General features: G+C 47.0%; 1 protein-coding gene across 1 annotated transcript in view; it reads right to left on the reverse strand.

Annotated features, from left to right (window-relative positions):
* Positions 1–6,759: 6,759 nt before the first annotated feature.
* The window catches only part of Pxylp1 (2-phosphoxylose phosphatase 1), a 62,882-nt gene continuing 47,061 nt past the window's right edge, over positions 6,760–22,580 (reverse strand). The window contains exons 4-6 of the mRNA XM_057767507.1: positions 22,317–22,443; positions 12,084–12,223; positions 6,760–9,073 (exon numbers count right to left, since the gene is read on the reverse strand). Coding sequence (XP_057623490.1) covers positions 8,136–9,073; positions 12,084–12,223; positions 22,317–22,443 — 1,205 coding nt within the window. The 3' untranslated portion in view covers positions 6,760–8,135. The remainder of the gene's footprint in view (positions 9,074–12,083; positions 12,224–22,316; positions 22,444–22,580) is intronic.

The raw sequence follows: 22,580 nt of genomic DNA on the forward strand, positions 1-22,580 counted from the left end.
TCCCTCTCACTCGTGAACCTCTTTCTACATATTTTTCCTATAGTTATGACTTTTGGTTTTGCTTTGTGGCCCCTGAGTTTCCCAAGGCCATAGTGTGACATGAGTGAGGAACTACTCAGTGGAATCTGGTGGAGTCTCTGGGTTACACATCTAAAGAAAATGAGTCTCCTTCCTGGGATCCTTCAGGAGCCAATAGTTCTGAAGGGAAAGCCAGGGCCCCATGAGCCTCTCCTCACTCCATGATTGATTATTGTGGTCCCTCTTGCTTTGATCTTGCAGGTCTGTTTAAATCATTGATCTCATCTTGGCTTAACTTTGGTCAGTCAGATGCAGTTAAAAGTTCGTCTATTTGCCATGCGGTGATGGTGGGCACCTTTGATTCCAGCACTCAGGAGGCAGAGGCAGGTGGCTCTCTGTGAGTTTGAGACCAGCCTGGTCTACATAGGGAGTTCCAGGACAGCCAGGGTTGTCACACAGAGAAACCTTGTCTCAAAAAACAAAACAAGTAAACAACAAAAAAGCTCATGCATTTCTTTCATGTTTTACAGCTTGGTAGAATGTAAGCTTTTAAAGTACGCTTTATGATTTCCTAGATTTCTACTATGCCTCTTTGTTAATTTTAAATTAATTTGAATCTTCTCTTTCTTTTGCCTAATTAGTGGTCATTTTTTTTTTTTTTTTTTGGTTTTTCGAGACAGGGTTTCTCTGTAGCTTTGGTGCCCGTCCCGGAACTAGCTCTTGTACACCAGGCTGGCCTCGAACTCCCAGAGATCCGCCTGCCTCTGCCTCCCGAGTGCTGGGATTAAAGGCGTGCGCCACCACCGCCCGGCTGGTCATTTATTCTGGGAGATAATACAGTCCATGTTAAGCTTCTAGCCAATGGTAGATGTTCAGTAAATGTGAAATCTTGGTATAATTCTGCCTAAAATTTCCTAGTGCTTAATTGGTGTATATAGTCAGTAACCAATATCCATCGAGGATTGATTGCAAGGCCCTCCATAGCCCAGACTCTACAATGTGGTGATGCTCAAACCTCATAGGAGATGGTGTTACATTTGTCTGTAATGTATTCACAGCCTTCTCTATACTTAAATCTCCAGATGACTCATCCAATACAGCATCAATGATAAGCAGTGGTCACATTAAAGAATAATGACGGGGCAGAGCTATTTGTGTTGAGAAGAAATGTGCCCCCCAATGTTTTGTATCTACTGTTAGTGGAATTTGAGTGTGGTGGGCCCTCCTGACATAGAAGGCTGACTACTTACTTAGCTTCTACAGTAAAACAGTGAACCTCTCCGTGATACAGGCATTTGTGATAGATAAATTTTTCCTTTTCTATACGTGACTTCAGTTTTTGGGTCCAGCCAAGCAGAGACCGGAGCACCCAGAACCTGCTTGCCCTCTGCAGACCTGTCCTAGGACCAGCCTCAGAGGGAGGGGGTATGTACACAGGAAGTTTCTAGAACCTGCTTGCCCTCTGCAGACCAGTCCCAGGACCAGCCTCAGAGGAAGGAGGTATGTACGCAGGAAGCTTCTAGGGCAGTAATGCTGTGACTGGAGACGGCTGTGATACAGTCACAAGGTGTCTGCTGCCCTGTGAGAACTCTGATGTGGACGTGGCTCCCAGAGTTAGTCCCTGACCATTAAATTCTCTTTTCTGACTGGTCGTCATATGTGGCTGTCCTGGGAAAGAGGTCTGGCTTTGGTCAATAATATCCTCTTTCAGGGCAAGGCCCTGAAAAGCCTGATAGACCAGTGTTGCCGGAGGTGGGGAAAGAAGTCCTAAAGTGTGTGTGTGTGGGGGGGGGGGGGTCTGTGTGGCAAAGCACCCCACACAGCCTGGCTTTGGTGGAGGGAGCTGGGGAGGGGCATTTGCTATCAGCTCTGTACCCAGCATTCACCCTTCCTTTGTGTGGTGGTTTGAATGAGATGGTCCCCAGAAGCTCATGTGTCCCCTGTTGCTGGAATCGTTTGGAAAGGATTATGAGGCATGGTCTTATTGAGGAGGTGTGTCTGGGGGAACTGGCTCTGAGCACCAAGAATCACATGCCATGCCTACTGTATTCCACGTCCCTGGTTTGTAGTTTGAGATGTGGTTCTCAGCTGTCGCTCTAGCCACCTGCTGCCTGTTTCCTCTACGGCACCACCATGGACTCTTCTCTCTCTGGAACCCTAAGTCCAGCACAAATCCTTTTGTGTATAGATGCCTTGATCATGGCGTTTTATCACAGCAATAGGAAAGCGACCGATGGGCTTAGAAAGCAGCATGGCGATCCTGGCCAGGTGACATCAGCGGGCATCTGGGTTCCTAAGAGCACCCTATACCCATCTGAGAAGATGGAAGACTTGCTTAGGCCACGGTGATCAGGTTTGGGTTGCGTGGAGCCTAACCCAGACCCAGACTGTCCAGAGGGGTCATCAGGTTCCTGCTTAAGAACATGGTCCTTTAAGGAAAGCGGACATGGTTGGCAACCCAGTTAGCTCTGCAACACAGCGGGTAAGTCATTCAGTTCAACTTTTCTATAATGGGGATGGTCCGATACGTTTGTTTTAACACGTAACTCTAGCGTCGCTGGTTTGATTTAGTTTGCCTTAGGCGTTCTCAGTTGCAGGCACTGAAAAACTTGCCTGTGGACACTCCTCCATGCCAGCTTATAGCTGATATAGATTAGATATAGATATATAGATATATATGAATGGATGAATGGATGGATAGATGGATGGATGGATGGATGGATGGATGGATGGATGGACAGTTGGTCAATTTAAAGCACAAGCTAACCTACCTTTTTCTCTATGCAGATCAAAACTTTATTAGATGCTGCCCCCTAGTGGCTGAGCATAGTATCACTGACTGCAAAGAGGTTTTAAGAGAAACCTGGACTAGGAGGGTTGGACTAGTCCCTAACCATTTCAGTTTTAATTTGTAACTGTTGTGACCTGATTGTTTTAATTTACTGATATAATTTAACAAAAAGGAATTGGGGTAGAACTGCCACAGAGAACATAGGGAAAGCCCCTTTCCTTGGCATCTCAGCCTTCTCCTGGTTAGATTGAGGCCAGTGCCCTCAAAACATGTTGTGCCAACCTGTGATAGACTCAGGACAGACTCTGTTTAAAGAAGCACCCCCCCACACTCCTGGAGAAACAGGGTTTTAGCCAGGATTGCAAAGACTCCTGGAGACTATGTAGGAGGCAGGACTCATTCAGTTGACACACTGGAAGCTGACTTCAAGAGCATCCTCCGCTGAAGGCTGGCTATAGTCTGAATAATAAAAACCCAGAGACAGATACTGGGGTTCAACCTGAAGATCAGAAAAACAAAGCAGCCAGTCACTGGCTTTTACCTCTACCTCAGACTGAACATGGGCGAGATCCTGTCTCCACAAATCCTGAGGACTCCACCACCCACACGCCACACACATTGCGTTCCTGTCTCTTCCCCCTTATATTCCGCTCTGTCCCCAGCCATATCGCTCCTGTCTCCACCTCCCTAGTGCTGGGATTAAAGGCACATAATTCCCAGTGCTGAGATCATCTTTGTGTGAGCTCTGTTTCTCTTTTAAACAGATTTAATCTTCGTAACCCAGGCTGGCCTTGAACTAACAGAGATCTGTCTGCCTCTGTCTCCCGAATCCTGGGATTAAAGGTGTACTCCACCACTGCCTGGCCTGTATGGCTGACTAGTATGGCTGCTTTGACCCCCAATCTTCAGGCAAGCTTTATTTACTAAAACACAAACATACCACAACGGCTGGCAGCTGGCTTCAGTGGCCAGGAGGGCCTGATCACTCAGCAAATTCCTCAGGCAGACTCTTACTGAGCTAGCTCCTGAGTGGGCACTAACACAGGCAACAGCCCTAATGTCCAGGTCACTAGTCCTAAGCAACGGCAATCCAGGCCAGCATCCCACTAGCCACTGTTACAACCTATCTAACACACTAGGGTAACCCACACAGCCTAGCATGCTGAACCCGCTCCTGAAGATTCAGAGAAGCATGTATCCCTACCTTTCCTGCAATAGTTCTTGAGTTCTGGAAAAAGGACTTACCTACATCGTCTCCAAGTCTAACTCTGCTGTGCCTACAAAGACCTTCAGATAGGTGGAGCAGTCTGGTAATCTTCTTGATAGGCCATTTCTTATGACTAACTGTTATCACCAGGCCAACTAGCACATGCCTATACTCAAGAGGCTAAGGCAGGAAGATCATAGGATCAGGGCCTGATAGACAGAGTTCAAGGCCAGTCTGGGCAACTTACTGAGACCCTCTTAGAAGAGAAACAGGATTGGGGATGTAGCTCAGTGGTAGAGTGCTTGCCTAGCATGGGTCATGTCCTGAGTTCAATTCCTGGCACTAAAACACACACACACACAAACAAACAAACTCTAATAGCCTATAAGCAAGTTCTTTAATTCTGTTCAAAGTGGAGCTTGACAAAGAATGCTCTGCCCACTGTGTGTGGTAATGTCTGCTCACAAGCACTGACACTGAGGCAGGAGGATTACAAGTTTGACACCAGCCTGGCCAATACAGTGAGGCTATAAGAGAGAAGTTGGGGAGGAAGAGGAAGGGGAAGGGAAGAAGGGAGGGAAGGAGGGAGGGAGGGAGGAAGGGAGGGAGGGAGGGAGAGGGAAGAGAGGCAGTAGAGGGGGCAGAGAGACAGAGATAGGGAGAAGGGGGACCACACACATAATACAGCCCACAAAGTTGAAGTTGGGTGGGTAGGGAGGTGAGAAGGGATCTGGGAGGAGGTGGAGGACAGGCTGCATAGGATCAAAATGTGTTATATGAAATTCTCAAGTAAGAACATTTTTTCAAAGGCTAAAAAACGTCTGTTTCATGACACTCTTGAATCTGTAGTCACACAAATGTGCACATGCGCGCACACACACCACACACAGAGATAAAATGAAATGTATTTTTAAAGAGAATATCTATGTTCTATAAAATTATATATTCTTTATATAAAATATACTAGTCTAATCTGTAGTCTATAAAAAGCTGTCTGTCTCTAGCTACACATCCCAAGACAGAAATATCTCCAAGACATGCACTGTTTAAGTTAAAGAAAAACTTCCAAGTTGTTGCTAAAAGAAACAATTAGAAACATTTATATTCTTTAAAATTTATTAGATTTATCAATTTTAGTGTTTTGCCAGTAGGTATGCGCACCATTTGTGTGCCTGCTGTCCACAGAGGTCAGGAGTTCGATTCCCAGAACCAGAACTGTGACCCACCATGTGGGTGCTTGGAATTGAATCTAGGTCTTCTGGAAGATCAGCAAGTGCTCTTAACCTCTGAACAATCTGCCCGCCCCCTAAAACTATGCCTGTATAAGCAAGTTCTGGGACAACAGAGCTTGTTTCTAGTTTTAAATTATCCATATTTGTGCATTCCTGTGGAGAATTTCAGAGAGAGAATTGTTCGGTGGCTCACAGTGGTGTCTCCAGAGGATGTGATATTGTGACATCTGACGCTTGCCCATTTCCCTATAAAATCCTTAGGATTTCAAAATGATTTCTTTTGCATGCCTCAGGTAACCTCAGGAAGTCCCAAGATGAAGGCTGTCCAGTGGAGAGACCAAGGCATAACCAGGGGTGGAGCTTTCAGCCCCATCCCCCAAGCTTCAGAGATCGGAAGGGCCAAAAGTCATATTGATCACCAATGACCAAAGACATAATCAATTACGTCTATGCAATTAAATCATCCTAAAAACCCAAAGGACAGGGTTTGGAGAGCTGGGCAAGGGGATGCAGGAAGTTAATGGAACGTGGCCCAGCAGGACAGTATTGGGAGCTCTGTGGTCTCCCCACACCGCATGCATTTCCTCTACGCTATCCCTGGTAATAAACTGGTGTTTCCCTGAAGCTCTGTGAGGGCTCGAGCAAATTAAGCCCAAGGGATGGGTGGGCAGACCTAAGTTCACGGCTAGTTGGTCAGAGGCACAGGGAAATCCTAGCAACTGGAGTAGTTACTCAACTGAGTTTTGGGTACTGAGAGGTCTGACACCATAGGTATATAGCTCAGGACAGACCCGGAATGCGTCCAGCTGCAGATTCGGCTGCTCCCGGTGTGTGGTGGGAAAGGGTACACACACCTGCTAGCCCTGGGGTGTGGTGGAAAAGTCTACACACCAACTGTCTGAAGTATGCAGAGAGAGTGCAGTAGGAGAAACTGAGGCTGAAGCTGTAGTGGAGACTCCTTCCCGATAGGGCAGCTTCACTTTTGAGGTTGTTGCTCAGGATTATTTTCCAGAATCTATTAATTTTACAATAAAAATATGAAGCTAACATATCCATGGCCAGTTCCATGAGTGATGCTAAGAGATCACTTCCAAGAATCCGAGGTCTGGGATGCTCTTGTATATATTTAGCTTCATATTTTGTATTAGAATTGATCTGCTGGGGAATGAGGGGCTTCAGAACTCTGTGCTCTGTGTTGCCAATTTCTTAGAAGGTAAACCTTCACCTATACATTTTGCTGTCGGCTCTTACCCAAAACACTCTTACCAACACATACCATGAATTGGTATTTTTAAAATTCCCTCTTGTATTTTTAAACCTTCGGGCTATGTTTAACTGTTCTAAATCGGACAATTTGCGAGTGGGTGAGAGAAACCCGAATAGATAAGAGATAGAGGGGAAAAGAGCTTAGAATCTTCAGCACTAAATAAAGCAGTGAAAGTAGAATTTAAAAACACCGTTTCTCCCTTGCAAAGAACTTGAACGACTTGGATACACAACGTGAGTTGTATAGGTTAAGAATTCTTCAAAATCTTTATTTCTACAAACAAAACGTGTTCAAATTCAACACCAGACAAGAAGGAAGAGAAAGGGCTGGAATGCTAGATGCCGGAGAACCCCACGTGCACGGGCCAGGTCTTCCAAACAAACTAGCACCATTGTCCTAGAAATCAAGGAGTTAGTTGTAATTGTGCCTGACATAAAAAATATTTTAGAAAGATTATTTAACTATCGAGTAACAAAGTTGTGGTTGTTTTTTTTTTCTAGAAACCTCTTTAAAAATCAATTGGAATTCAGCATTCGAAACTGATGAAAATGGTTCAAAAATGGACCCAATTTTCCAGCTTGTCAAAGGGAATGAGTCATTAGTGATTTATTTTTGGAAGGGGGAAAAAAGCGCCCCAATTCGGATTTTGGCCTCCTTCCAACCACTAAGCAGGTGCAGCAAATCGAATATTCCTACAGGGATAAGAACACATCTAAAACTGGTCTCAGAAAATATTCTCCTAGACTATAAAAATACTAAATGGAATACAAAAATTCCAGCATATGAAGCCAACAGACTATCGCGGACAAGATCTGAAACACACTTAAAGCTATGTTGTGCCACAATCACCATGAGCATCAAGTATTGTATCATTTCCTATGAGCCCTCTGACCCCAACGTTTATTTCCCCTTGAGTTTGTCACCATGTCAGATAGGGACCAATTGTGTGTTTCTAGCAGAAGCTACCGAAGGACCTGCTAAACAACTTGACATTCAGCTGGTTCCCAAAGTGCCGGAAGTGCAACTCTAACAGGCTGGGTTTTGTTTTGTTTTGTTTTATAGATCAGGGGTCAGCAAACACAGTCCGTGAGCCACAGCTGGCTGCCACTTATTCTGTTTGGCTCGTGGAACACAAACACAGTCACACACACACCCATTTATGTGTCGCCATGTCCGCAGAACACAGCTGAGATGTGACAGCGCCCCATCTTAGGTCTACAGAGTCTAAGATACCAACCTTCCAGTTCCTTCATAAAAAGGCCGTCACCCACTTTGAACTCATAACTTTTTTCCGCTCAACAAGGTTAAGGTAAATGTTCAAGAACAAGAAGATTTTGGCAGAGGTTTGCTGGTTCCATGGCAGGCCAAAACACGTATCAGCTTGGATTGGCAGCTTTGAGTACTGGACCTGATGCTAGCGTTCTAGGCCACACACGGCTATGATAATGGACCCTTTTTCCTCTGTGAACCGGTAATTTCGCACCATAGGGACATACTGTTATGTGATTCCTGTTTTTCCGAAACCACAGGCATGATCACCCAACCTAATCTGCACCTATTAGATCTCCAACCATGATTTAGCAACAGAACCAGCAAGAGAACAGAGCTGGGCTAAATACTTTAGGCCCCTTGCCCATGACATGCATCATAATAATTAGTACTACTGCCATCCAGGGCGACGAACATATCCCTTTTGACAAAGCGAACCAAGTTCTCAAGAGGACACATGGGCTTGGGAGAACGCTTGTGGAAGTCATGGCAGAAAGAGGTGTGGAAGGTGACATCAGCCCCATTATAAAGAATCCGGACAGAATGTTCACTGGGCTTTTGACGGTCTTGCCAGAGCTCAAAGATCAGCCTGGCAGCGAACCTTGGGAACCTGGCTTCCAAAAGCCCCAAGGCACTGAGGACTGGTGACAGAGTGACATCATGAGCAGAATAGAGGGTGAACAGCTCGTGGGTCCAGCCTGCGGCGGCTCGCTGCATCCGGTTGACTGTCTGGTTCAGGATGGGGTGGGCCCCGAGGAGTGAATACCCAAAGTACAGGGGCTTTTCGTGCCTCTCACGCTCATCCTCTATCTGGTGCGTCTTGATCACCTTGAAGTGCTCCATGCCCAGGCAGCCACCTCTGCTACAGGGGAAGCTGACGTTGTGGCAAAAGTGGCAGAGCATGGAGTCAATGGGGTTGGCTGCCCGCAGCTGCTTGGTGGGGATGTCCACGATCTTGGCCATCTCCCCGTAGGTCCGCTCCAGGTCGTTGTTCTTCAGGCGTAGGAGGTACTGCCGTCGCTGCTCCTTCTCTAGATACTGGTTTCTCAGTGGGCAGTAGCAGCTTCCAGAACAGAACAGGGCACTTGGCTGGTGCTTAAAATAAATTTTCTTCCAGTCAAAATCCGGGAGGAAGCCGTAGAGTAAGGCCAGCCCGCTCTGCAGGGTGCGGCTCTTCCCAGTGGTCTCTAGGTAAAGATGCTCTGAGGACCAGTTGTTCGGCAGAAGTTTGTGTTTCCTCAGATAGATGTCCCTCAGCAACTGGCCGTTCTGCAGATGCTGCACGACTCCTGCAACACCAGAGGACACAGAATCCTTCTTACTAAAGTTTAACAAAAGGGCCACGAAGGGCCAGCACCCATCTCTAGTGTGTTTGAGAGCAGCAGAAGTTAACAGAAGCAGAAGTTATGAGAAGGGTTTTCCAGAGGGATGGGGTGTGGATCCCTGCCTTTGTCACAGCCTCCCTACCCACTGTCTCTAATTTGCATATACCCAAGGGCAGGTGTATGCACACTGCCCAGGGACACAGCAGTCCTCAGGCAGGGAAGGAAGGCTACAGGAAAATCTGTCTACCAGTCTACTTACTGTTGGGACACTCCCTCCTTGACCCTGTTTCCATTATAATGCCCAACCGGAGGCCCTCTGTTAACTTCTGGGGCATTCTGTCTGGCCTTGCAGGGCCTTTCCAGGCTCAGCCAACCAGCTCAGACTCCGCAATTCCAGATATTCAGACAGTATTTAAGGAGCAAATGAAAACCAGTGCATTTATTATGCTCCTTTTAAATGAGAAAGAAGGAAGAGCACGAGTGTGTGTTCACAGTCTCCTGAGTTTTGCATAAAGAAGCACGAGAAGCCAGTGGTGACTGCGTCTGGAGAAGGAGGACAGAGACGTGAGATGGGCGGGAAGTGGGTAGAAACAAGACTTCCGGTTTCCTTCAACACTGTCTTGGCTTTGAACCACAGGAGGACAGCAAGGAATGAACTTTTTAAAGAAATGAGAAAGCTTTATCTGCAAGCAAGGAAGAAAGAAATCAGCAGGCTTGCCCTCAGGCCTGCAGAAGGTGAGGGACGCCACTGCAGTAATGGGTGGGAAATCTGAGGACATGAACTGCACACGGGCAGTGTGACCAGTTACGTCATTTATGTCCAGGTGTCCAAATGGTTTGGAGAGTTACGTCCCCAAATGAGGCAGGCACCTTTACCTGGTGAGCCATCTTGTCTACCTCCCGATATATCCCTATGTAATAAGACAGGAGAGGGAAGGGCGGGTTCACTAAGACGCCACTGCATATGCGTAGGAAGAAAGGTTAGCATTAAGGTTAGCATTTTTAATCATTTTTCCTAAAATTTATTCTTATTTTTTATGTACGTATTTGCCTGCATGTACGTATGTGCCCGATGTCCAAGGAAGTCAGAAGAAGGTGTAGGATGCCCTGGAACTGTCATAGATGGTTGCAAGTCTACGTACTGGTGCTGGAAACCAAACTGAACCTGGGTCCTCTGCAAGAGCAGCCAGTGCTCATAACCATAGAGTCACCTCCCTGTCATCTGTATCTCAGGTGACTGTGGTGCTTTCTTCTGATCTGTAGTCTTTTGTGACTTATGCTCATGAGCAGTGATGCTTCTGTAACAAGAAGCATCCTCTTTAGTTGTTGTGCACATGGAGGTCAGAGGACAGCAGGAGCCGGTTCTCTCCTTCCACCCACGGGACCCAGGGATTACCCATGTCAGCCATCTAGCCTGTCAAGTTATTTTCAATTTTAAGAAAGCAGATGTTTGCCGGGCGGTGGTGGCGCACGCCTTTAATCCCAGCACTCGGGAGGCAGAGGCAGGTGGATTTCTGTGAGTTCGAGGCCAGCCTGGTCTACAAGAGCTAGTTCCAGGACAGGCACCAAAGCTACAGAGAAACCCTGTCTCGAAAAACAAAAACAAAAAACAAACAAACAAACAAACAAAAGCAGATGTTTCATTAGATACCTTGGGGCCTCTGAGTTCCTTGAGGTACCCAGTCCATATGAGACAGATCAGAGGACCAACCTAGGGAGAGTCCTAGGGCACTGAGGCAGGAGTTTAAGCACTACTGTGCAATGTTAAACACCATCAGATGCTATTAAAATCGTTTAGTTCTGTGCTGCGCTTCTGTTGAGTCTTTATTAAGTTTATTCCAAACATTCTTTTAATGTCCTCTGTGAATGACTAAAATCTAGGGGCAGGCTGTCTGATAGGCTCATCCTCTGCCTGGCAGCCTGGAGCAGGGTACTGCCAGCCACGCACCCCCTTCCTGGTGACTGGCCAGATGACCCTCATGGCAGTCTGGCTGCTTTGGATACTTCGGTCGCCCTGAGGACACTTGAGCAGCTTCAGGGGACCCCTACAAACACAGCTGAGGGCAGTCTGCTCCGGCCTTGAAAGACCTGTAACTGGTGCAAATATTCCTTCACGTGTGGTGTGTGTGTGTGTGAACATGTTTGCCATATCCCTTTGCTGGCTGTAGCTTGATTTTCTAGCCAGCTGGGAGGCACCTCCCGCACGGCCCCCTCATACTGTTGTATTGGGCACCAATCAAAGGCCTCTGAATGGTCTTCCTCTGTCTGCGCTCACTCTTTATCACTGCAGAAGGAGCAGTGGCAGTGGCCAAGGCGGCAGCACAGCCCCCCAGGCTGTGGCAACTGCAGTAGGGACAACAGCTGAGGAACGGAGAGCAGGTAAGAGAGGATGGAGAGCAGAGGGAACAGACTGTAAGAGTCACGGGCTAGAAACTGGGGGCCGAGGTTGCTGGAAAGTTTCAGGGAGCTGCTAGGGCATAAGGGTCTGGAGATTTCAGACACCCTAGGCGTGACCGCTGTAACACGGTCACTGTAGGGCGGGAGTCCTAGCACCCCAGGTGCTTTGTGAGTTTAACCCTAGAAGGCATCATTTGCAGCTGCACTGCACTGCCTGCTGGCTTTGCTGCTGCCGATCACTACAGCTGGAAGCCGAGGACTCCGGTGCCTGCCAAGTGTTGAGGCTGCCGGGGATCAAGCCCAGAGCAGTAAGTTCATAGTTTTTCAGGCTTTGGGATTAAAAACATCTGTGTTTGCCATACCAGTCCCTGGGCTCTGGGCACTTAGGCCCAGGACTACCAGTCCGGAGAAAGCTTCCCACCTACTCCCAATTTCTATTTGGTCATTGCCAGGACCCCACAAAGCTAACTGGTAATGTGTATGGCCTCTCGGTGTCCCACAGACCTTTACATATCATCCCTAATGCACAGGAACCGAGGCGCGTGTGTGAGGGACATGATCAGGCGGTTGTACATACCTGTCTGTGTGAGCTCTCCCATCTCACAAAGAGGATGGTTAGGGTAAAGAGGCAGGGAATTTAAGGGGCTTTCAAAAGAGGCTCCTGGTCCTTTCGACATGTGACTAACGAAAGCTTCTAGTTTAGGGTGATATGGCTTCCTAAAGGGACAACACAGAGAAGCAGTGATTAGAACATTCCAAAGTGGTCAAGCGGCAGCACATCCAACCCCATGTGTGTCATGGCCTCTGCTGCCTCCCACAACAGGTTCTGGGGCTCAGCAATTTTACAGTTTCAGTTTCTGGGCCAGACAGATGACTCAGATGCTGCTCTTCCAGAGGACATGGGTTTGATTTCCGGCACCCATGTGGCAGCTCACAATCATCTCTAACTCTAGCCCCAGGGCGTCCAATGCCCTCTTCTGGCTCCATAGTGCATAGGCACACATGAAGGCAGAAACCAAAAATAAACAACAAAGAAGGAAAACAAGTCCCTATAAAGGTTACAGTTTCATCCCGACTTGACCACGTGTACCTAGAGACACAACGGAGGTCACTGAGTACCCAACCTTTGCCGAATACGATACTCTGGGGTTTGGCATTGCCCTCAGCCAGCATGCCCCACACTCTGCTGCTTCTGGGTCACGTGGTAGGCAGGAAGCTGTCCTGGTTTTCTTCCTTTCCTACCCTGACACTTGTCCAGTCCTGTAGATTCTCCCACCTACTGTTTCCTCATCTCTTCTCCATCCTCACACAGCCACTCCTGGGTTCTGACTTTAGACAGCCTAGCCTGCATGGCCCCAGGTCCCTTACTTATTAGCCTTCCTCAGTCTACCCTGCCCTTCTCCCCTGTCTTTCTCCCCTCTCACTGCTCACTGCCTGTTCACATCGCCACCTTCTGGAAAGGGGTGTGCACTGCTGTCACTGTGCCTTAGGGCCCCTGGCAGAGACCTCCTTCCTTCTGACACCATGTTCTGGGCACACAGAGCCGGCCACCTTCCTTTGTCCAGCATACAGCACACTCCTCCTTTCCCATCTTCACCCTTTTATATGTCCGCATGCGAGACCTACCTAATCCTTACTGTTCCTGACCTCTGGAAACATGTCTCTTTAGGGAATCATTAACTGAGTAAGATAACAATGCCTATCTCTACAACCCTCCACAGACCATTATGCATCTTGCACGGAAAATATCTCACTTAATGCTAGGTGGTAATGAATGCTTAGAAAAGCTCATGAGATGTGAGACTATCTGCTTCTGTCACAAAGTATATAAGATAAGGACAAGCACACTGTATCTATTCCATCACTAATACACAATTTCCCTAATAATGATAGGACCTATGTGTAGCACACTTTTTCTCTGCATCACTAATGACCTGTGAATGCACACACCTTTTCTCTGAATAGTGAGATGGCCCACGAGTGTGTCCACAACTGAACAGATGTGGACAGATAGGGCCAATGGCAAGAAAACTGCATGCAAATTTGCATGAAAGCACCAGATAAACAGTTCTAAAGGCAAACCCCACTGTCTGAAAGCCCAATTAACTTTGGAAATATTTTTAAAACTGATGCCAAGATAGATTTACATCTCTCAAAAGCAGAAAGCTGAAAAAATTCCATCTTTTAAAAACAATGTTTTAAAATTAGAGTTTGCTAATCTAGACATGCAGTAGAGTCTAATAGAGCCCCTAGGATAGCTGCAGGGAACTATGTCTCATAAACACAGAGCACAATTTATTCTGCCTGAGGCTGAGCACATAAATGTTTTATAAACTAGGAAATAAAATGTCCAGGCCCACAACACGGCTGTCAACATGAATTCACATCAACAAAGGCTATCTATCAGTGCGATTCAAATCTCCTGTTCTAGACCATTCTTTCAGGTTGGTGACTTCTGAGGCGCTGAAAACATGTGGCTGCCAATTTTAGAAATGGATTTTCACCGCTGAATGTGTTTGCTGAGATGTTCCGGGCTCTCGGGGCATCTGTTTAATGACGCCGTGCTATCTAATGGTATTCGTTACGACTTTTCTTTTTTTCTGTATTCCAGCACTGGAGATTGAACCCTGAGCCTTGACTGTGCTACGCATGTCACACATGCTCTACCACCAAATCACACCCCAGTCCCTGCCTTACAACATTTTCTCACAGGTTAGAAATATGAAGATTCATGGAAGAAAAACATTCACAGGACAGATAACTAATGGCTTGTCTTTTTCATGGTAGGAGGACTAGGGAGCTGAGTCTTTAGAATCTGACCTGAATATCACTGCCCAGGCCTGCATCCCTCATCCCTAGCTCCATCCCTGTATCTGGTAAATGCTCCATCCCTGTATCCCAGAGCATTTATGGTAGATGTTCCATCCCTGTATCCTGGAGCATATCTGGTAGATGCTCCATCCCTGTATCCCAGAGCATTTCTGGTAGATACTCCATCCCTGTGTCCCAGACGGTATCTGGTAAATGCTCCGTCCCTGTATCCCAGAGAGTATCTGGTAGATGCTCCATCCCTCTGTCCCGGAGCATATCTGGTAGATGCTCCAAAACATGTGGGAATGAATTCAACTGTGACATGTTCCATTCTTAGATGTATTGTGAAAATACCATGTCCATTATCTTCCTTGACCCATAATATTGAATATTATATCAGCACAGCAGTTATTAAAATATGTAGATTTTGATGGGAATATTAAAAACAAAGGTGTGAGGTAAGGCTAGAATTGTATACCAAATTCTATTATTTCTTCTTGGTAACTTGTTTAGAACCCACTGCTAATGTATGCATATCATTCCCAGGTTTCAGCACCTTCCTGCTCGGTTCTTTTCTCAGGCAGCTGTTTCAGGACAGCAGCAACCTGGGTCAGCTGTGGAGACATCTCTAGAGAGTGGAGGAATCAACAGCCTGGAAGGAACCTCCCCTTGAATGGCTAGAAGGGGCTGAGTGGCAAGAATCCTCCTTCACACAAGGAAGATGTAAGCCTCCTTGTTTAGGATGAGGCATCTTTAAGTCTCTCTGCTACAACGCCTGGCCTTGTCCTGACTACCCCAAGAATGTATTTCTCCTCAGCATAACTCATGACGGTGGCCTGCTTGGGACTCTGCTTTTGTGTCGACAACTGAGACAATTAAAAATATTATTTCAAGTTCTTAGAGTTCATATATATATATATGGACCATTCAAGTATACTTATCCTACAGTGCTCACGGCGGGATGCTGTGGCCAGTCACACACAAGAGGACATAGAGCTGTTTCAGCTGTGATCTGGGTTCTGCAGGGACGGTCACCCAAGCCACGACAGCAATGCTACTACTAGGAAGCGCAATATTAAAAGCTCGCCTGGCTGGAAACCAGAAGGGATTTATACCACACCTAAAAACTTAGCAGACTAAAGAATGGCTGACTGCCTATGTCAACAAAACAAGCTTATAAAAAGACAACCCGGAGGTACTTTCTTCAGGGCGCGCTTATCTGGGCCTTTCTGTGTAACTCGATATGACCACTTGTCTGCTTTCCTCTCACCATAGGTTCAGCTTGAGAACATTCTAGTCTCATCTGATGCCGCATGCTAAAGATGCTCAAATAAACCAGCATGCCAATGCCCCTAAGCGCAAACCAGACAGCCATCCCGTAGCAGACAGCCCCTAGAGTTTGGAGAAAGCTCAGAGGCAATGCTGGAGCTGGGCCATAACCTCTCTCTAGTGTCCATGGCTCATGGGAGGGACAGCACTATCAGCAATGTACCTCCTCTTTCTTATCCCACCCAACCCCTCCTGCAGCTCACCCCTCCCAGCTGACCTTCTCCAAGGACACTCCTCAGTCTCTGAGGCCATTCTCTGTCAATCTCTCAGGTAATAACAAATATCTGTACTAGGTACTTGGGTGGTAAGAGCAATGGACAGGAGTAAGAGAAATCTCTGAATCAGGGAGGGAGCTTCCATTTCAGCCTGGGGAAACACACCACACAAGAACACTAAGTGTAGAGGCAGGCGGATCTCTGTGAGTTCGAGACCAGCCTGGTCTACAAGAGTTAGTTCCAGGACAGGCTCCAAAACCACAGAGAAACTCTGTCTCAAAAAACCAAAAAAAAAAAAAAAAAAAGAACACTAAGTGTGCGTGTATAAGAGACAGAGACAGACAGAGAGAATGAATGGGAACAACAGAGGCTATGACAAAAGAAGGAAGGAGACTGGAGTGGGGGTCACCCTGTCATTTTAAGTGTTCTAAGTAGGTAATGATTGAGCCAAGGAAATAAGAAATGGCCATAAAGCTGTCTGTGTAAGTATCTCCTGGAGAGAGGAGACCTTTGGGCAACAGTGTGCCCGGAGAGTAAGCTGGAAGTAGCACACCCAAGGGGGACCTATAGTGATCTGAATGAAAATGGCCCCCATAGACCCACAGGGAGCAGCACTATTAAGAGGTGTGGCCTTGTTGGAGTAGGTGTGGCTAGTTGGAAGAAGTTTGTCACTGGAGGGTTTTGAGGTTTCAGAAGCTCAAGCCAGACCTAATGGTTCACTCTCTTCCTGCTGCCTGCTGATCCAGATGTAGAACTCTTGGCTCCTTCAGCACCATGTCTGCTTGTGTGCTGGCATGCTTTCCACCATGACAAAGGAGAAATCGCTGAACTGTAAGCCAGCCCCAGTTAAATGTTTACCGTTTTAGGAGTTGCTGTTGTCATGGTATCTCTTTCACAGCAATAAAACCCTAACTAAGTCACTACCCCGAGCTGGGTTGGGTTGCTGGCTCAGGCCCAAGTGCGCTACCAAAGTCTTTTCCATTCTAGTTTTTCCTCCATTTCCTCCTCTTCCTTCTCTGCTAAAATGGTCACCTGTGCTGGCTTCCACTTGCTGAGACTGACCAGGGAGAATGAGACCTGGCATGTTAAGTGGCTCCCCGGGGTGGGATAGCCTGCCTGCTGTGAGGCCTCAGCTGCTCACTCACCCTGTTACTCTTCCAGGCCACTCACACTGGTCCCAGTGTTACTCAGAGAGGGTCAGGACCACTCCCACAGGGTATTTAGGCTCGTGCTGGAAGAAGGAACGTACGTTTTTTGGGTTTTGCATGTGCTCTCCTCTGTCTTCCCCCTGCCATGCTCCTGGCCACCCGAGAGCGCGACATTCATTAAACGTGGGCATTTTTGATTCGGTCTAATCTGGCCTGATTAGAGTTCTCTGCGCCGGTGGAGAGGCTCGGTTAGGAAATATTCCTAACAAATACTTTTAATGCTGACTAATTACAATGCTAGCGGAGTTCAAACAGACCTCTCATAACACAGCACACGGCACTCACCAAGAGGCAGCTTCCACTACAAAGACTCTGGGGCACAGCACTATGCACAGGCACTGTGAGGCAACAGACTTAATGGGCACTTCTAGCTCCCACCAGTGGACCAGACATCCCCTACGATGGACCAGAGTAACGGGTACCTTCCAGGCCTCACTGCCAAGTAGGAAACCACAAATTACTAATTTATGAACCAAAATAGGAGCTGAGAAGGCAGCATGCACTGCTGGGGGCCCAGAGCAGGTCCACACACTGAGTGCCTGCTCACTCCTCCTTTAAGTACATGTTTGCAGTGATAAGCCAACTCTTACTGTGTTTAAAGATGGGATTAGTTAAACTATGTTAAGTACAGTAGTGACTCCTTTATCTGAGGGGGTGCTGGAAGCCACAGATAGCCCGAACCCCTGCCTCTGTGGTGCTCTTTCCTGTGCAAACAATACCCGTGATAAGGCTTCATTTCTAAGCCAGGTATGGTGAGAGATTACAGTACCAACGAGAAGACAGCAGGCTCCACAACACCCTGCAACTGTGTGAATGGAGTTTTCCATATGATGTGGCTAATACCAGAAGCAACTGAAACGGAGGAAAAGTCAGATGGAGGAAGAGAGCTGCTTAGGTTAAACATCCGCACTGTGCCCTCTCCCACAAAGGACTTAGGACAGCTCCTGCAAACACAAACACTGAAGTAAGGAATGAGGTTGATGTGGGGGCGCAGCTTGTGGGGACTGAACCGGCTCTGGAAATGACACCACCGGAAGGAAAGAGCCAAGGCCTAGGTGGCCTCAAGGCTGCTGTAGGCAATGCTATGCCACCGCAGATGAAGCTTCTGTGTGGACGAGACCATACACTTGCTCCCTCCTTATTTTGACACGTAGGATGGACATAAGGAAGGCAAGAGTGTCCCTTGTTCCAGGATGGAATATAGTGAGTGGCCCTCTGAGCAAGGAAGTAATCCGCCCAGCATCAAACAGGCTGCCACAGGATACAATGGCCAGGGCTCAAATCTATCATGAGGAGGATGGTGACAGGAACATAAAACTGGCACAGTCTGGGCTGGCAAACAGAAGTACCGTATATACCATAGTAATGACACAGCTTAAGTTTTAAGAAGCTTAGCATTTTAAAAGTGCTACAGGACAGTAAAGAATTATAGATATGCAATAAAGACAAACCCAGAGGAGTCATAGTGTTGGATAAATGTACGTAGACTTGGAAGAGAGAAGAAAAAAAGAGTATAGAGAGTCATAAAGTTAACACTTTAAAAAAGGTAGTCATATTAGATTTTCTAGATGTATAGAGATATATTTCAATTACATAGATATTCTTCAAACCTTTCAGAGACCTTCAGAATATGGCATCTGCTCCTGGCAGCACAAGCTACTTCAAAAGGAAGATGGGCGTCAAAGAGGCTCCTTATGGAGTTTGTTAGCCATTTGGGCAAGAATCTTCTTTTGCCCGGACTATTTGATAAACTGAACATGCAGGACCTACAGAAAAATGACTGCTGAACTTGCCTAAAGGTGAGATGGCCCTTAGGGGTTCCTGCTTCATGAAAGAGTCTGCTAGACATTCTGCTGCACACAGATATAGATGGAATTTCTTTGAAATTTCCTGCTTCGTGGAAAAGTCTGCCGATACTATGAGCCTGTGGGCTGAAGATTGGATGCCCCAATGATACAGAAGAAATTTGGGTGACTGTCCAGGTGGCAAGATGTCTCTGTCAATTTTAGAATTTTGGAAGTTGCTTGCAATGTACTTCCTATTTACTTAGGTAATATTATATTCTTCTGGAGTCTTTGATGGAGTTGAAGAATTTATAGTTATAGTTTTCCTTAGTTATGATAAAAGATAAAGTAAATATAAATATTGTAGCTGTAATTCTTGCTTGATACCTGTTTTGTTATATGTAATTTTACTATGCTAAAGTTAAAATCTTTCTTTTTTCCTTTTTCTTTAAACAGAAAAAGGAGAGGTGATGTGGGATTTTCCTCTGTATGCTGTAATTACCATTAATAAATAAAGAAACTGTAGCAGGGCAGAACTTAGCTAGGTGGGAAAAACCAAACTGAATGCTGGGAGAAGGAAGAGCAGAGTCAGGAGGAAGTCATGGAACCCACAGGAGACAGGAGTGCTGGAACTTTGTTGGTAGGCCATGATCTCGTGGTGATGCACAGATTAATAGAGATGGGTTAAATTAATATCTAAGAGTTAGCCAATAAGAAGCTAGAGCTAATGGGCCAAGCAGTGATTTAATTAATACAGTTTCTGTGTGATTATTTCAGGGCTAAGCAGCTGGGAACAAACAAGCGGCTCTCTCTTCCTACAATGTGTCCTGTAATTCCCCACAGAGGTTATGGATTTATTCTATAGCTACCAAGTCCAAAAGATGTCATCTGACGGGCTATGGGTTAGGTTCAGTGATTTGGGAACAGTCAGACCTGGGGATGACAGAGCCAAACTCCCTTAGGAAGACAAGCTACATGGTGCCCAGGTGGCTCTGACAATAGGTCCTTCTTTGGGAACAGCCATAGTAACCCCATAGTGGCTCTCTAGCAAGATTAAATTGGTCTGAGTTGAAGCATATGACAGTCCACAAAGCCCTGAGGCTATGCGGAACTCACCTAGCACAGAGGCCGAGTGGCCCACCTGTCCCCAGGCAGACAGCCAGAGCTGTACCAGCTGTAAACACAACAGCCTTCTGTACTCCATGGGAAAAAGTGAGTCTCCCGAGCAGTCTTCCCTGCCCTGCAATCCACAGGGTTAAAGTGCAATGTAACAAGCAGTTTCATCATTGCCTAGCCCTAAGCCAGCTAGGATGGCTTTTAAACTACTCTTTTAAATAGACCTTGCCTGTTCTGACACCCCTCCTGTATGCCCCCAGCCCTCTGCAGTGAGAGTTGGGCATTGTTGGTTCCCCAAATAGTCACAGAGTCACCCCAGTGTTTCACACATTGGATGGGGGACTGCTTCCTGGAAGAGGGATGTCTTAGTTAGGGTTTCTATTGCTATGAAGAGACACCATGACCATGGTAACTCTTATAAAGGAAACATTTAATTGAGGTGGCAGCTTACAGTTTCAGAGGTTTAGTCCATTATCATCATGGTGGGACATGGTAGCATGCAGGCAGACAGGGTGCTGGAGCTAGGAATCCTACATCTTGGTCGCTAAGCAACAGAAAGCGAACTGAGGTAATGAGTGGTGTCTTGAGCATATATGAGACCTGAAAGCCCACCTCCATAGTGACACACTTCCTCCAACAAGTCCACACCTACTTTAACAAGGCCACACCTCCAAACAGTGCCACAACCTTATGGGGAGCATTTTCTTTCAAACCACCACAAGGGAACCTCTAACAAGGTCTTGAAGACACTGTGTAAGTGGGATGACAGGGAGGTATAACTCCAGTGGAAAGCGACAGTGGGCACAAGCTATAACAGTGTGTTACAGGAAGTAGGGTGGTGGGGAGCAGGGAGTCTTAGTGGAAGTCTGGACACCAGGCTGGAGAGTGAGGGCTCAGTCTGAAGGGGGAGAGCCAGTGTCCCCACGGCCCCCTAACAGGAGACCTTATGGACACACCTTGTTTAGTCAATGTAGCAAAGAAGACAGAGGTACCCAGGCTGGCAGCACTGCAGTCTGTGGCATGAGAGAAGAATGAACAAAACCCCACAGTCTTTCTACCTAAAATGCTTCGCTTACTATTCCCCAAACTTCAGCCCATGAAGAGACTTGGGACAGCAAGAGTTATCTGAAACCCCAGATTTGTGTCTTCAAAGAACAGCTCTGGCTGCAGACAGGCTCCACCGGGCTGGTCCTGCCTAGGCAGGCTGGCACCCTGGGACTGTTCCATCAAAATAATGTCGTCCCCACTGGGCACTTCCCTACGTCTCCTGGTCCCATTCAGTAAGGATAGATGCTACGTACCCCAGACACACTGGCTACGGCCAAGCCATCGTTTATTGCTAACTGTGCTTCTAATTTCCATACACGCAATTTCCATTCTCTGTTCAATTATTTTTCATCCTGAGGGCTTTCAACTAAGATAGCGCTGTCTCTAATGCTGTGAAAAATTAAATGGCTGAAATACTATCCTACACTCATCGTCTTCACAGCTGTGATGTGAACACTCCCTCCTCCTCCTGCGAATCATCCAGCTCTTCACCCCAACCCTGCCTGCTGAGCATCACCATTTCCACCTCAGAGGCGCGAGGCTGAGCTCCGAGAGACTAGTGGACTCGCCTGCTGCCTCCACGGAATAGCTCTACGGTGTGTGACTCCTAACCCAGGGCTCACTGTATCGCATCTTCCTTAAACTGAAGAACAGAATGAGGGAGTGGGCCTCAGACTGAACTAGGCTCAGGCCTCAGTGTATTTTCTGAGTTGCCTGAGATGCCCTCTCTGCTCTGGGCCTGTCTCAATTCAGGCATTCCCTCCTGCAGGAAGGTGCAAGGCTCAGAAGAGTCAGGAAGCCAGATGAAATGGAAAAGACATACAAAACTGAAGACTCAGCAGATCTGAAAGTTACAAGACTCAAGGCCCTGTCCCGAGGTTGTAACAGCAGTGAATACCTACTAAAAGGGGAGAAGGGGTGATGGAGCTGCCTGCACGCTGTACAGGAGGCCATAGGAAAGAACTTGTCGAAGTCATCACCCACGCTGGGTGGGCTTTTCAGTGAGACAGCTGCCTTTGACTCACCCATGATCCTCTAGGGAACCTCAATAAAATCACTGGTTCACCAAGCTGGATTTGGGCAGAGTCGTTTTTTTGTTTTTGTTTTTTTCTGTCATCAGTGCCCTATCTGGGTGGAAAAGATGTTTGTTTGTATCTCCCAAAGGAGTCAGACAGCAGCATGCCATGCTGAACAGTTCACAGTCACCAAACCGTAGTTAACTCCTCCTTCCCATAATGCTCTGCTTGTACAGAACCCAGCAGAGGGCATGAAAATGACCCTTATAAAAAGTGCAATTTACCTGCTAGCCACTAGAGTGCAGTCAATTTCTGGTCGCTTGGTTTTGGGAATGGCATACAGTGGGTACCTGTCCCCGTGGCGAATGAACACATGAACCGAGACCAGCTTGTAATGATGCGGGGCGTGACCTGTGAGAGACACATCTTCCAGTCACCACACAACAAACAACAGTGTTTTAGCAAGGGTGGCACATGCCTGGGCTGGGGGACAGAGGAGCTAGTAACCAGGGCAACCCAGAAATAGCAGAGCCTGAACTGGAGGAAGG

Source organism: Chionomys nivalis, chromosome 4 (assembly GCF_950005125.1).
Source record: "Chionomys nivalis chromosome 4, mChiNiv1.1, whole genome shotgun sequence".
Classification (NCBI taxonomy): Eukaryota; Metazoa; Chordata; class Mammalia; order Rodentia; family Cricetidae; genus Chionomys; species Chionomys nivalis.